General features: G+C 35.1%; 2 protein-coding genes across 3 annotated transcripts in view; one reads left to right on the top strand and one right to left on the bottom strand.

Moving 5' to 3' along the window:
- Nucleotides 1-15385, bottom strand: part of LOC137410412 (short-chain collagen C4-like) — a 179947-nt gene that overhangs the window by 3133 nt on the left and 161429 nt on the right. The window contains exons 2-5 of the mRNA XM_068095833.1: nucleotides 3152-3334; nucleotides 1147-1231; nucleotides 483-656; nucleotides 135-281 (exon numbers count right to left, since the gene is read on the bottom strand). Coding sequence (XP_067951934.1) covers nucleotides 135-281; nucleotides 483-656; nucleotides 1147-1231; nucleotides 3152-3328 — 583 coding nt within the window. The 5' untranslated portion in view covers nucleotides 3329-3334. The remainder of the gene's footprint in view (nucleotides 1-134; nucleotides 282-482; nucleotides 657-1146; nucleotides 1232-3151; nucleotides 3335-15385) is intronic.
- Nucleotides 1-15385, top strand: part of LOC137410448 (short-chain collagen C4-like) — a 227936-nt gene that overhangs the window by 108236 nt on the left and 104315 nt on the right. The gene's annotated exons all lie outside the window — the stretch shown is intronic.

Raw genomic sequence — 15385 nt, 5'->3', positions numbered from 1 at the left:
GTATGCTCGTATCTCAAAGATTACTTGCATTGCAAGGAAAGAAAACCTGCTAGAAAGGTCGCTTTTATCACAATTTTTTCGTATGGTAGAGCACTCGCATGTAAAAGCTATGACTCTAATAGTAGAAAGTATACCATTGTAAAGAAGAGTAGAACTGTCTCCACATGTCGTTCTTCCCCATCGGGTGTAGACGACTCCTCCATTTTCCGCTGAAGTGCCATTAGTACCAGGTGTGCCAGGAGGTCCTGTTGCTCCAGGTGCACCTACTGCTTCTGATTGACCTTAAATAATAGAAATGAAACCTGTAGTAGAAAATTTAGAAGACTTACAGTATAGACATAGTTCTACAGTAACTGCGGGACATTCTTAAGGGTGAACATCAATATGAAAGTATGCATTATTTCATCTTTAGTAATCATTATCAATTAGCCTGCTTTTTTGGATTGTCAGTTACTTTTAGTTTTAGTATTGTTATGTCTCACCATCCTCTCCTGGAAGACCCTGTGACCCTTGCAAGCCTGTAGGTCTTTGAACTCCTGGTGGTCCTTGAGGTCCTGGAGGTCCTTGAGATCCTGGTAGTCCTTGAGGTCCTTGAGGTCCTTGAGATCCTGGTGGTCCTTGAGGTCCAAGTGATCCGGTAGCACCACTCTTACTCTCTGCAGGTTATATATTTATTATTATAGTTACATACATGTATTTATGCTGTCTCATTTGGTGTAATAGGCTTTTAAAAAAGATAATTATAAAATAAATGGGTACAGAAATGGTAAAATAAGAGTAAAACAGACAACTTTCGGTCAGTAAATTATACTATTTTAATGAAAATATGGCTTTTATATGATTTCTTAGATGCTATGCAATACAATTCAATATAATATATACAGTTTATTATATAATATTTTAGTATGGTGTAATATGTTTTCTGTTTGTTATGTCTTATAATTCAAATTGATGTCAAATAGTGTAGTTATCTGTAATTGCGATAGTACAACGAAGTATAGTATGTTACTTTACAATGCATATATTTTACAGGTCGTTTCCTATTTGCTATTTACCTTTCAGTAATACAACATGAAGTATAATTAACTAAATGAGATAAAGTTAGAATTATGTAAGAACTAAAGGAAAAGAAAGACATACTCAAACCTCTTGATAAATTAATGTTGATATCAACTCCTTCTTCGGAACCTTCTAGTTCATGTCTTGAGTGCTCAGAAACTCCATGTAGGTACTAAAATTATTAGTAAGTTTTTTAATGGCAAGTTTTTTACAAAAGTGGTTTTCCTTAGTTGTCCGTTATATTTTTATTAACACAAATATTTAAGCTGAGCAAATTTAACAAATAAATTTTTAACAGTTTTGCATTCGTTTTTATGATTTTATAATAAAAGATTGACGATTTAAAACATACAAAGAAGGCAATATAGAATATTTTTTATGACCGTTTCAATATGTAATATTCTTTTTATGACTATTTTATAAACAGACAGGCATCTATATTATTATTCTTTCCACAAGAACATATGTTTTTCATCGTGTGAAAGTTTGCACATTTAAAACAACTGCTAATATAACAGAAAGATAAAAAGCCTTGACACTCATAACAATAGATAACAGCATTCTACACATAAAAAGTACCCCACAAACAAACACGAGCAATGTCAGTGTGTTTGGGAGCTTTATGAAAATTCATATTTGCACACAACTCCCGAAAAGTATCTACCAACAGCCATACCCAAACACCTGTACCGAAATCCCAATAAAAAATTTAACCATATTTTTTGGAGTCGTTCAAGTATAATAATGATACAAAACACCTGTAAACCTATTTAAATATGTTACCAAGCCTTTGAAAATTGTCGACAATATCGTAAAACATACCCATCTGATCGGATGATACATAACTAGAAAGGTTCATTTGCCTAAAGTCACCATTAAAACCTGACAAGCCTTTTTAATCAAAATTAAAACTGGCCAACAAAACGTCAATGAAGCCGTGCGACAGATAGTAGAAAAACGTGCATATTTCAACAGTCTATGGCATTGTAATGTCACAGACTGGTGAAATGCAATGTAAGGTTTCTGTAATAAACGCAGACCATTTGTTTTACCCTCAGTAAATGGTAACATTATGACCTTGCAATATTGATTTACAGGTACAAAAATGTGGTACACAGTTTATCAGACTATATTTTTTGTCCAATTACTGAAGGTTTCATTAAATTATCTAGAACATTAGCCAAATTTTTTTACATCTTATGTTCAAGCTAGGGCCAAACTACAATGCCAATTTATGACAAGAAATCTTCTTTATTTTGCTCCAGTTTGCAGAAAACTTCCAGACACACATGAATGCTAATGCTTGTTTAGCATTAGCATTCATGTTTGTCGAAACCATCGCTGTCAAAACCATTCTACAGTCAACGCAACCAACTTTCAAACTGTGTTTATTACACAACAGCTTGCTATTTTACTTCTAATATTGCATTGCTCTTATTGGAGAGGAGAGATATAAACATATAATCTTTTCCTTTCATTATTGCTGTTTTTTACATAATAACACCCAGTACACAGTACATTACAGCTACCATTGCAGTTCTCCTATTGCACTGCAGTGCCATTTGACTGCTAATATTGCATTTCTCAACCAGCAGTACCCTTTCTTTTTTCCATTATTACTTTTGTCGCGGGCTTTATGACAGGGAATTTCTAGTTAAAAGATGCTGATTAAGCCTATAATAGCTATTAGCCATACATGAACAGGATAATACAGCTCTACAGTAGAGAAAGAACGGTTCTCTATTACACACCAAAGTTATGAAGTTAAATTTCTACAACTATCTTCATATAATCACCATGGTGATTCGATTGGCTACCATAATGACCAAGGTTATTTATATCAATAACTTTTAAATCCACTCAGTAAAGACCTTCATCTGGTTTTAATGTTATGTCTCTTTAGCCTTAGTACCAACTGTGTGTTTTTAATAAACCGATTTAATGCTATGATAAGTTGAGTTGCTTCAAGAAAAACTGGTGTGAGTTTCTAGCTTAAATATTTTTATTACAATTTAGACTTATGAAAAGCATGTGAAAAGCTGAATCTAGCAAACACAAAACCAGAGTTTACAGAAAGTCAGTGAAAACTTACAGTAGCAAGAGAGTTCTCTAGTAACTCCAGTTGGGCTGAAGCTTTATTCCAGTTCTCCTCATGTACCTTCAGCTGATCCTCTAGTTCTAACACTCTGCTATCAAGACTGTTGAGAGTGTTGCCATGACAACCAACACTCAATATAGAAAGCAGTACGAATGTCTCCAGTGCCACCATTTTCTGCTAAAACAGCTTTGTGTAGGTAAAATCGTATAAACTAATACTTCAATAATAACACTGTAATAATCTTCACCTTATTTATCTTCACCATTTCATCATTATAGTAATCTCTAACTTTTATCTTAATAATTCTAATATGTTTATCTAGTGAAAGTTTTCTACAAAAATAAATAAAGTAACCCTGTATACATGAAGATATAAAATACAAACTGTTACCTTATAGTGTAATATCTGTAAACTCAGAGTCAGATAATAATGAGAAGCTCTGCTATGCTGCTGTTATTTATACTAGAGTGTTAACTACGTCATCAACAGGAAGTCACATAGACACGTCTACTTTTACTTAACTAAAGTCAGCTGATCATAGAAGATATCATATGACTGATTAGAGTTTACTTAGCTGTACTTCCTCTCAAGGTCAGCTAGTCTACCATTTAATTAGAGAAGTTCTCATAGAAATTAGAAGTCTTACAATACTGTTGTCTTTATTAAAACTGCATGTTTATATACTGATTCTACAGTAATAAAACCTGACTTGAACGCAAAAGACAAATAAATATGAAGAAGTAGTATATAGAACAAACAGTATTTCAGAAAGCCAAATTTCATCAAAGTTGTCAATTTAGTTTCTGGAGTAGGTTGTTAGAGCATTTATATAACACCAAGCTGTTTCAGTCTATCTCAGAGCAGTCAAAACATTTGTTACTGTTTTAATGGAGACATGAAACATTTTGTACAATTCATCTATTGTAATTTGCAACACTTTACATAAAATCAATGTCCAACTTAAATTTATTTCTTTCCATTTCCTGACTGTCATCTAATAGTTCTTTATTTTTTGACATTTTAACACAAATAAAAAGGAAAACTGAAATGATGAAATTTGATGATTTGAAAACATCAGTCATTAAAACACATCTTATTTAACCTATCAATCACAAGACATCTGCTATTATACCTATCAATCCCAAAACATCTGCTGTTTTACCTACCAATCACTAGACACCTGTTGTTTTACCTACCAATCACTAAACATCTGCTGTTTAACCTACCGATCACTAGACATTTGTTGTTTAACCTACAAAACACTAGACATCTGTTGTTTAACCTACCAAACACTAGACATCTGTTGTTTTACCTACAAATCACTAGACATCTGTTGTTTAACCTACCAAACACTAGACATCTGTTGTTTTACCTATCAATCACAAGACATTTGCTGTTTTACCTATCAATCACGAGAGATTTGTTATTTTACCTATCAATCACAGAGTTTCCTGCTCACTGAAGCAGGCTGCAACTGAGAGTGACATGAGCTCTAAAGCAGTCAAAATCTCTTCTTACATGTAGTTTAAACAATCATTTTCCTACGAAAGTAGTTTTATGAAAGTAACCTATTCAATAATATATAACGCTCTTTTTAAGTTTCTTTGACAAAACACAGTTGCAGCTGAAGCACATAGCCTTAGCTCTCGTCCTTATCTGTTTAACTACTGTTTACATCTTTCACAGTTTATGTTGAGCTTCCATTGGATATTTGCCAAGTGTGTATAATTGATTCAAGTTGCTAATGAAAACTCACCGTTCCTTTTCATATTATTAAACTAACCGCACGGGTTTAATTACTTTGGTTACTTACTTTGTTGTTGTCTAAAAGTTGTTCATACAACACCTCCTACACTGTCATTCTTGTATTTACATCTGTAGAGCTATTTTCCTCATCATGAAGTATTTTCATAAGAAAAAAGCATCTTCATGGCAGTCTATATATACATGTATATAAATATATATATATATGTATATATATAAATACATATATATATAATATATATGTAAAAACAATTGTTTCCTTACCCCGGATACCCCGTATGGGTGGTAATTTCTACTCTTTAACTCGGGTCTCCTACTAGAGACTTGGGTGTTTGAGCACTCGCCTCAATATCTTAGCTGTTTCCAATAGCGCACTTTTCTGCAACTCACCTGTGTTGACTGCTGTTGGTATTTGGGCAAGCAACATTTTATGCGCCGGTGTTATTGCGCCCAGTGCCCCAATGACTACTGGGATTACAGTTTTTCTTACATTCCAGCATTTCTCAATCTGTATATATATATATATATATATATATATATAATATATATATATATAATATATATATATAGAGAAATATCTCCCTCTTGGAGAAGAGATTGAAAAATGCTGGAATGTAAGAACAACTGTAATCCCAGTAGTCATTGGGGCTCTGGGCGCAATAACACCGGCGCATAAAATGTGGCTTGCCCAACTACCAACAACAATCAACTCAGGTTAGTTGCAGAAAAGTGCGCTATTGGGAACAGCTAAGATCTTGAGGCGAGTGCTCAAACTCCCAGGTCTCTGGTAGGAGACCCGAGTTAGAGCAGAATTTACCACCCATACGGGGTATCCGGGGTGAGGAAACAATTTTATATATATATATACATATATATATATATACATACATATATATATATATATATATATATATATGGATACATCATGGATGTATCCATATATGGATGTCATCCATGTCTTCTACATGGATGACATCAAGCTGTACGCTAACAAAGAAAGAGACATTGATTCGCTAATACACCTCACTTAGGTATACAGCAAGGACATCGGATTGACCTTCGGGATTGAGAAATGTGGAAGGCTAATTCTTAAGAAAGGCCATTCTATGATCACAGATGGCCTAAGAATGCCAAATGATACCATCAAAGATATAGAAGAAGGGTACAAGTACTTGGGGATTATGCAAAGCAACATCGACCACGAAGCCGAGGTACGTCACAAAGCCATTACCGAATACAAGAAACGCCTTCGGCAGGTCTTACGGAGCCAGCTCAATGCCAAGAACCAAATCATGGCAATAAATACCTACGCACTGCCAGTAATAAGATATCTAGCAGGCATAATAAAATGGACTGAGGAAGCCATCAAAGAAACAGTTATAGCAACTCGTAAACTGCTGACAATGCATGGAGCACTCCACCCAAAATCTGATACTACTAGATTGTATCTTGATAGGAAAGATGGCGGTAGGGAACTCAAAAGTGTACAGCAGACAGTGAAAAAGGAGGAGCAAAGCATCAAAGCATATGCAGCCTCCATGGCCATCTCAGATAAGTTGCTAGCTGAATTTCAATCTGCTGCTCTTACAACGGACCTACGCCCTGATGATGAGGAAATGACTGGCACACGAAACCTCTTCATGGTGCTTACCACCAACAAATATCTATGGTTGGCGATCTTCACCAGACATATATGTGGCTGAACAAAGGAAACCTAATGGCCAATACAGAGTCGCTAATCATGGCAGCCCAGGAGCAAGTGCTCCCAACAAAGCAACTCCAAACGAAAATCTATCACACTAGAGACGGTCCTAGAAGCAGACTGTGCAAATATGCACCTGAGACCATCCAACACATCATCAGGGGATGCACGCAGCTAGCAGGGAACGCATACACTGAGCGGCATAATCATGTCGCAGGTATTGTGTATAGAAGTCTATGTGATGAGTATGGCCTTAATAAACCACAACACTGGTGGGAAGCTCCTGGTAAGGTCAATGAAAATGACCGCGCTAAGATCCTCTGGGACTTCTACATCCAAACTGACAACCATGTCCTAGCAAACCAACCAGATATAGTGGTGGTAGACAAGGAGAACAAGAGGGCTACTATAATAGATATAGCAGTACCCAATGACTACAATATAGCCAGCAAAGAAAAAGAACAGGTAGAGAAATATCTCCCTCTTGGAGAAAAAATTGAAAAATGCTGGAATGTAAGAACAATTGTAATCCCAGTAGTCATTGGAGCACTGGGCGCAATAACACCGGCGCATAAAATGTGGCTTGCCCAAATACCAACAACAATCAACTCCGGTGAGTTGCAGAAAAGTGCGCTATTGGGAATAGCTAAGATCTTGAGGCGAGTGCTCAAACTCCCAGGTCTCTGGTAGGAGACCCGAGTTAGAGCAGAATTTACCACCCATACGGGGTATCCGGGGTGAGGAAACAAATTTTTATATATATATATATATATATACAGCCACTACTGTACGCCAGGATCGCACTCTGGTGCGGCTGTCCATGGGAAACCGTCGCTTGACAAGTACTGACCTCTGCAGAGAATGGAAAGAGTCAGCTGATGTTGATGTGGCCCCTTCAACAGTCAGAACCAGGTTGTTGGAGAATGGTCTGAGAGGTTGTAAGGCAAGAAGGAAACCAAAAGTCAATGAGAAGCAGAGAAAGGCACGATTGACTTGGGCAAGAGAACATTTGACATGGACAAAGGAGCAGTGGGCAAAAGTCTTGTTCAGCGATGAAAGCACATTCACAATCCAGAACCATGCGGGTAACAACTACGTCAAAAGAAGAACCACTGAAGAATTTAGCCCACAGTGCATATTGCCAACCATCAAACAGCCGACCAGTGTAATGGTTTGGGGGTGCATGGCGGCAAGTAGAATTGGTCGCTTCCATATCTGCGAAAGAATGATGAATGCTACAAAGTACAAGGATGTTCTGCAGACCAACATGCTGCCAAGTGCCAGAACCCTCTTTCAAATGGATGACTGGATGTTTCAGGATGACAATGCACCTTGTCATCGTGCAAGATTGGTGAAAAGATGGACGGAGGATAATGAAGTGAGAACCAGTAATTGGCCAGCCCAATCTCCAGACTTGAACCCAATAGAGAACTTATGGCAGAGGATGAGTTGCATCCTAGCGAAAGACAAGCCAACCAACAAAAGAATGCTGATAGAAAAAATAATCAGAGCATGGCATCACATTGTGACTGCAGAAGAACTGCAAAATCTGGTCAGCAGCATGCCAAGACGCCGTCAAGCTGTGATCAAGAACAAAGGCTGGCCTACCAAATATTAATGGTAACTCCAGCAAATTGACAACTCCAACGGCCCTTTTCAGGGCCACCATCTATTTACAAGAGTTGTTCAAATTATATTTCAGGAATATCAAAAGCTGAACGAGCTGAAAATTCAATAGAAATAGATAAGCAAATTTTCGTTTTTTTCTTCATATCAGTTGCATATGCCTTTCAATTGAGAAAAGAAATAAGTATGGATTGTTATGTAATGGAAATTTGCTTCATATTAATCAGTAGAAAATTCCGCATCTAATGGTATGTGGTTTATGATAGTTTTTTGTAAAACTAAGTCAGTAAATCATTGCTACCACCAATTGTCTCTTAAAATGTGAGGTGGTCTCATAATTTCTGACGGCACTGTATATATATATATATATATATATTTATATATATATATATATATATATACACGTATATACATGCATGCGCAAAAACCCTTCTCTAGAGGCTGCATCTTCACAGACAGAGTATTAATACTTCATTCAAAATGCAACTGCATACCGATACCAGTAATACTTCACTGGCAGTTTTTTATAACAGGAACATGGTTTGTAAGTTTATGTAGAAGCCTTGAACAAAGCTTGACTCCACTGATTGACTCGTAACAATAGCTACTAATATTTTTACAAGTTTCAGGTAATGACAGGAGATGGTGGAAGGTGTAGAGTTATCTGTATAATTTATGGCTTAATATACAATGAGCATACTCATCTCAAACATAACTGATCTATCTGTTTTTCTTAAAATCTCATACTAAGTGTATAACTATACTGATACTAACCTTCGCAACATTCTAGTTTGTCATGATAGTTCGTCAGATGCGTTAACAAAATGGAGAAGGTAGCTGTGGAATTGCTCATAAGTGTTACAGCATCGGCCTACCAAGTTGCATGTCACGAGTTAGAGTATCATCAACACTTATATTTTATTCCAATCTTGACCCTCTCCTAGATGCAGATACTTGACAAGCAGGTAGTGTCGCTCTTTTAAAACAAAATATTTCGTTTTTTTTAATTTTTTTATTATAGACAAAGTATTTGTGATTAGCTTCACTTTGCAAAATAGATAGTGCTACTTAGTAAAACCAAATCGTTGTAAATGAAAGTCAAAAATGTGTGCTCTCCATCAACTTATTGTAAAATTACTGCAATAACTGCCTAGTAAAGCAGTGAAGTTGATCATAAAAGGAGAAAAGTTGTAGATGCAAACCAATAATATTGAAGTTATGGTACAGACTACAAATTTAAAAAATTAGGTCTGTTTTCTTTTTGTATGGCCAAAGGAGCGAGTTTTGAAAGGTCATAGAACGGATTAGGCAGTTTACATGTATTTCACTGTTTGTATAATATAATTTTCCTATACCGTAAACATTCCTAAAACGGATTATTTATGTTGTAGGAGTGCCTAATTGGTTTGATTTTGATACATAACAGCAAAACCATGCAACAACCAAAGATAGCAGAGGTGTGAAGTTGTCTGTAGAATGTATGACTTAAATCACGGTGAGCATACACAGATCCATCTGTAATTGGTCAGTCTTTTTCTTCAAGACAGCGACTGAGCTGGCAACATTTTCCATAATGTATAAAAATAGCTGGCAAATTCCCTTTCTGGTGCAGTATTTTATTGTTGCTTGCTACTTGTAAATAACAATTTAACAATCCTGGTTTTTTAATTTATTGTGAAACCGAGTAATGTTTTTTTTTGACACATTCTAAATAGACCTCTGGCTGATAACAACTTCCTTATTGGTGCTGGTCGTAGCATCTCAGAAAAGATGAAAAACCAGCATTCAATTACTACAATTTCTAAGCAGTAAACAATTACCAGTGTGTCTGGCTTTAATGCTTTCCTTGTATATGCAAAAACTTTAGCAATAAACTGGTGGGAATTGAGTTAAATATTGTAAGTAAATATTACTATTGATATTTGATTATACTAAATTCATTGAATTTTAATAAACAATCAGTTAGTTTATGAAAAGCAAATAATTTCTGAGAAGTTATTTGATCAAGTTTTTACAGATAATAAGTATGCTACAAACAGTCGTGTCTAAAGACTATTTCTTGATGTTTTTTCAACTATTAATTGGTGTCTTTAGTGCCCTCATCTACAGATGAGGTCATCCACAGATGAGGTACTTATCTAACAAATATGTAAGAAAACAGGTTCGCTTAATCGGGTAAACATTTTAAAATGATTGACTTTAAAGTCAGAACTGTCTTTCTAAAATATGAAAGTTTCTTTATAGTAAAACAAAATATGATGCCAATAGAGATTGTAGAAGACTTTTTTATCAATTTATAAAGGAACATTTTGATGTGGGATTGTTCTGTTGCCAACACACTGGCTAGTGAATATCCCACTAAGCTACAAAGCTAGAAAATATTAGCCAAAATTTATGAAAAAGGTTCACTGATCTTAACAAGCTGGAATGATAACATTATAGCAGAATAAAGTAGGATATGGCAGAATAAGGTAGGATATGGCAGAATAAGGTAGGATATGGCAGAATAAAATAGGATATGGCAGAATAAAAATTCATATAATAGGATAAATGTGATGTAGCAAACTGGGTGCTTTTACGGTCAGATTTAATTTTCACTGCCGGTCATTGATTGACTTTATGTTGTAATTTGTATAGCAATCACAAATACTGCATCAGCTGCCAAAAATAAAGCCACAATCAGTTGACAAATCTAGTGACTTACAAAGTCATGAAACCAAAAAATAAACATAAAAACAACCCAGCAAACATATGCATAGTCTTCCAATATGTTTGTATGCTTCTGTAGATTCCTAGGTTAAGATAAAGAAACAAATAAATACCTTTATTAGATACTTAATCACTAGTTTCCTTTTAAACAGCTGAATATCAGTATGATTTAATATACTGTATATATAAGGTTCAAAGTTCAACTAGCTGCAGCCCACTCTCAGATGACAAAACATTGCTGACATTACAGGGTCAGGCTTCAGCAATCTGCCAGCCTATGAGCAGCTCTTACTAGCACAATAAGGATGATTAGCTGAGCTTTTCCACTGTCAGTAGTCACCCTCAAAATCACTGCAAGTTCTAAAGCTACTGAGGTATAGCTTATGTTTACATGTTTGTATTTAGGTTATGAATATTTACAAGGAAAAAAAAGAACAAAGCATTTTTATCCGCATTGCAAAACAGATAAGAATACCATATGTAATCAGTGCAGCATATATCTACATGAGAAACATCATCTGGTGATATTCTTGTAAGGCATATATCAAATACAAAACATAACATGTATCAGCAAGACACCCTTCTGCATAGGCCTCTCCAATAATGAGTGATCAACTTTTATCCTTTGGAATCAAGTTTTCCAGTTAGAGTTGTTTAAATTCTTCTCACTAGATTGTCTGTACCTGAACCTACCTTGTGACCTGATGAACTCATGAAACTTGAAACATGAGACTGTTTATTCTCCTTTACAACAACAACATTATTTTCCTTCAGGTTACATTTTGAGAAGTTCTATTCTTGACAAATCTGTAGTTGATCAGGTTTTCCCACTTTCCATGCTTTCTAGAGTAAATTAATCAGACTGTACATATCATTATCTCTTCTTGTACACGCCTAGTTAGCAGTGTTCATAATGCTTTTGGTCATCTAATCCCTTAGCTTATATATTCCACTGGAATGTGAGAATTATTATTATGTTTGCTGCGTTATTATCTAGTACATGTTATGTTACTCTCTAGTGCAAGTTATGTTACTCTCTAGTACATATTATGTTACTCTCTAGTACAAGCTATATTAATCAGACTGTACATATCACCATTCCTTCTTGTACAAGTATAGTTAACAAAGTGTTCATAATACTTTTGGTCATCTAATTCCTTTGCCTATATATTCCACTGGACTGTGAGAATTATTATTATGTTTAATATGCTATTATCTAGCACAAGTTATGTTACCCTTTAGTACAAGTTACGTTACTCTCTAGTACAAGTTAAGCTACGAAGTTTATTATCAGGGTCTAAAAATGTCCTTCCTTATCAGGATCTACATGTAAATATGCTTAACATTATGAGGATCTAATAATGCCCTTCATTACCAGGATATAAATGTGCCCTTTAATATCAGGATCTAAAGAAGCCCTTCATTATGATGATTTAAAGACACCCTTCATAATCAGGATCTAAAGATGCCCTTCCTTATCAGGATCTACATGTAAATATGCTTAACATTATGAATATCTAAAAATGCCTTTCATTACCAGGATATAAATGTGCCCTTTAATATCAGGATCTAAAGAAGCCCTTCATTATGATGATTTAAAGACACCCTTCATAATCAGGATCTAAAGATGCCCTTCCTTATCAGGATCTACATGTAAATATGCTTAACATTATGAATATCTAAAAATGCCTTTCATTACCAGGATATAAATGTGCCCTTCATTATCAGGATCTAGGAATGCATTTTTTATCAGGATCTAAAGATGGCCTTATTATCATGATATAAATATACCCTTCATTATCAGGATCTGAAGACGCCTTCATTATCAGGATCTAGGGATGCTTTTCGTTATCAGGATCTAAAGAAGGCTTTGTTATCAGGAAATAAAGATACTCTTCATAATCAGCATTTAAAGATGCCTTTCATTATCAGGATATTTAGGAAATCTTTAAAAATAAAACTTGGCCGACAACATATCATTCGGTTTAAAGGTTGAGGGAACTATCTAGAAACAGTAGACCTTGCAAAGAGTCTGGGATTGAGAAAGATGACTAGCTTGTAACTATCTGAAATAGTAATGATTGTATCCCTCCACTGCTTTTGCTGTACAAACTAATATGACATATCTCTATCAAGCCCACTCCACGTGGTTTTCTTATTTGGGCATGCGATCTTTTAATCTAGGCCACACTTCCTCTTTAGTATTTTAGTTACTCATAAATAGCTTTAAACCAGACAGGCATTCATTACCACTATTCACAGTTGCTGACAACTTTGGCTCATCATACATCTGAGGCAAAACATACATAAATTTGGGCCAAAACAATTGCATTACTGTTCCATGTGTAACTTTATGATACCACCGATCAGCTGAGCTACCAAAATTTGAAATTGTCTCACCTTCTTATGAACAGCTTTTATAAACAAGCTAGCTATCCTTGCTTTTTACAATGACCAGTATTTTAGATTTTTTTTAGCAATATTGCAGGAAATATTGGACTATATAAATGAGACAACTTCAGACTGCTGAAAGGGCACAAGGTTCAAGGCTTCTCCTGACATTAGATTTTTTTTGGCATCCTGCAAACACAAGGAGGCATTTTAATATAACATAATTGATGGCTTCTGTGTCACAGTAAATCTATAGTGTTATATTATACAGAAAAATACGAATGACTTTCACATATCTTAATTATTTCTACGTGTGACATTGCCATTGTAAGTATATCTAGCTGCCTCAGTACCAATGCATACTAATTTCATAGATGCAAAATGAAGACATTTGTAGGTTATACTACACTAAACAGCAACAAAAATGTTTTAATACATTTTCATAGTTCATTATGTATCATGCTACCAATGCAAGTATTTCCACACATATATGTGCCTATGCGAACTACTGCCATAGACGTAAGCCATGCAATTATAATATAGAAAAAACAAAATGTTTGCTCATAAAATTCCGCTAAAATAAAATCAAGTCTGTAAAATAGGTAACACAAGGTCAAGAAATTAAGGGTCCATCAGTTTTAGGGAACGGCAGGTCTACTATTCCGTTATATATCTTGGTGAGCAGGATGTTTCAATATATATTACTATGAGCATTACCTCATTGTGTTGGCCACAATACCTCTGCACTGCATAAGATTACGACAAAATGAAGCCCTGCAGACGATTAAGAAAATAGACAATAGTTTGAACCCCTTAAATACAGCATCACACTGCGTTTGTTCTGAGTTGGTCAAATTTGCAGAGGAACTATATCTTAGATGAAAATGCCAGCAAACATGGTGTAAGAGTCGTGCTGTTCTAGATGCGGGATGACAAAAAGGTGATTGCTTATTCCAGCAAAATCGTGACACTGCAAATGTGGAGACAGTGGCAAGCAGAAGTCAAGGCACTAAAGCATTTCAGGAACCTCAACTTGGCCTGACTCAGCCAGGATACCAACAAACTTAATTAAAATAACTTCAACTTATTAAAATTTAATAAACAATCAGTTAGTTTGTGAAGAGCAAATAATTCCTGGGAAGTTATTTGATCAAATTTTTACAGATAATAAGTATGCTATAGAAAGCCGTGTCTAGATGCAATTTTTTGATGTTTAAGTCGTGCTTTACAAAACCGGTGATGCTGATCAAAAAAAGGGAAAAAGTTGTTGATGCAAATCAACATTATTGCAGTTTTGGTGCAGACTAAAAATTAAAAAATTAGGTCTAGTTTTTTCTTTTTTGTATGGACAAAGGGGTTAGTTTGGAAAGATACTAAAATGGATTAGGCAATTTACACGTACATGTATTTCACTGCTCATATAATGTAAATTCCCTATACCATGAAGATTCCTGAAACAGATTATTTACACTGTAGGAGCCCCTACTGTAATGGAATTTGAGACAGAAAGGTTTTATAAAGCCATAACTTTTCTAAAAGCCGTAGTTTTATAAAACTGTGGCTTGATATACAATGAGCATACTCATCTCAAATATAACTGAGTTATCTGTTTTTCTTACAATCAGCAACTAAGTTTATTACATTTTCTATACTTTACATAGTAAGCCATTAACTCGTCTTCTCTGGGCTGCAGCTAGAATTTTGGTTTTATACTTGATTTTTAGACAGAACATTAGTACCATGCAACAAATATATATACAATTGTACATTACATTACATTGTGAGAGATGAATATCTTGACATTGAAATATTGCGATATCTCCTCTATATCACAGCTATTATTCCATTCAGAAGATTGTGTAACAGATCTACATACAATTTATTAGTATTCATTCCGTAAGACTTTCATTTACATAATAACTGCACTGAATCCACCATTACACCTGGACATGATCTTGTAAAGCACCCAGTTGCCATCTGTGCCAATGTTAACCTTCTTTGTGTGACAATTGTGCCTGCAACAAAATTATAATAGT

This window comes from Watersipora subatra, chromosome 1 (assembly GCF_963576615.1).
Source record: "Watersipora subatra chromosome 1, tzWatSuba1.1, whole genome shotgun sequence".
Classification (NCBI taxonomy): Eukaryota; Metazoa; Bryozoa; class Gymnolaemata; order Cheilostomatida; family Watersiporidae; genus Watersipora; species Watersipora subatra.
The sequence above is the reverse complement of the archived record's forward strand: the minus strand, read 5'-3'. Positions and strand labels throughout refer to the sequence as shown.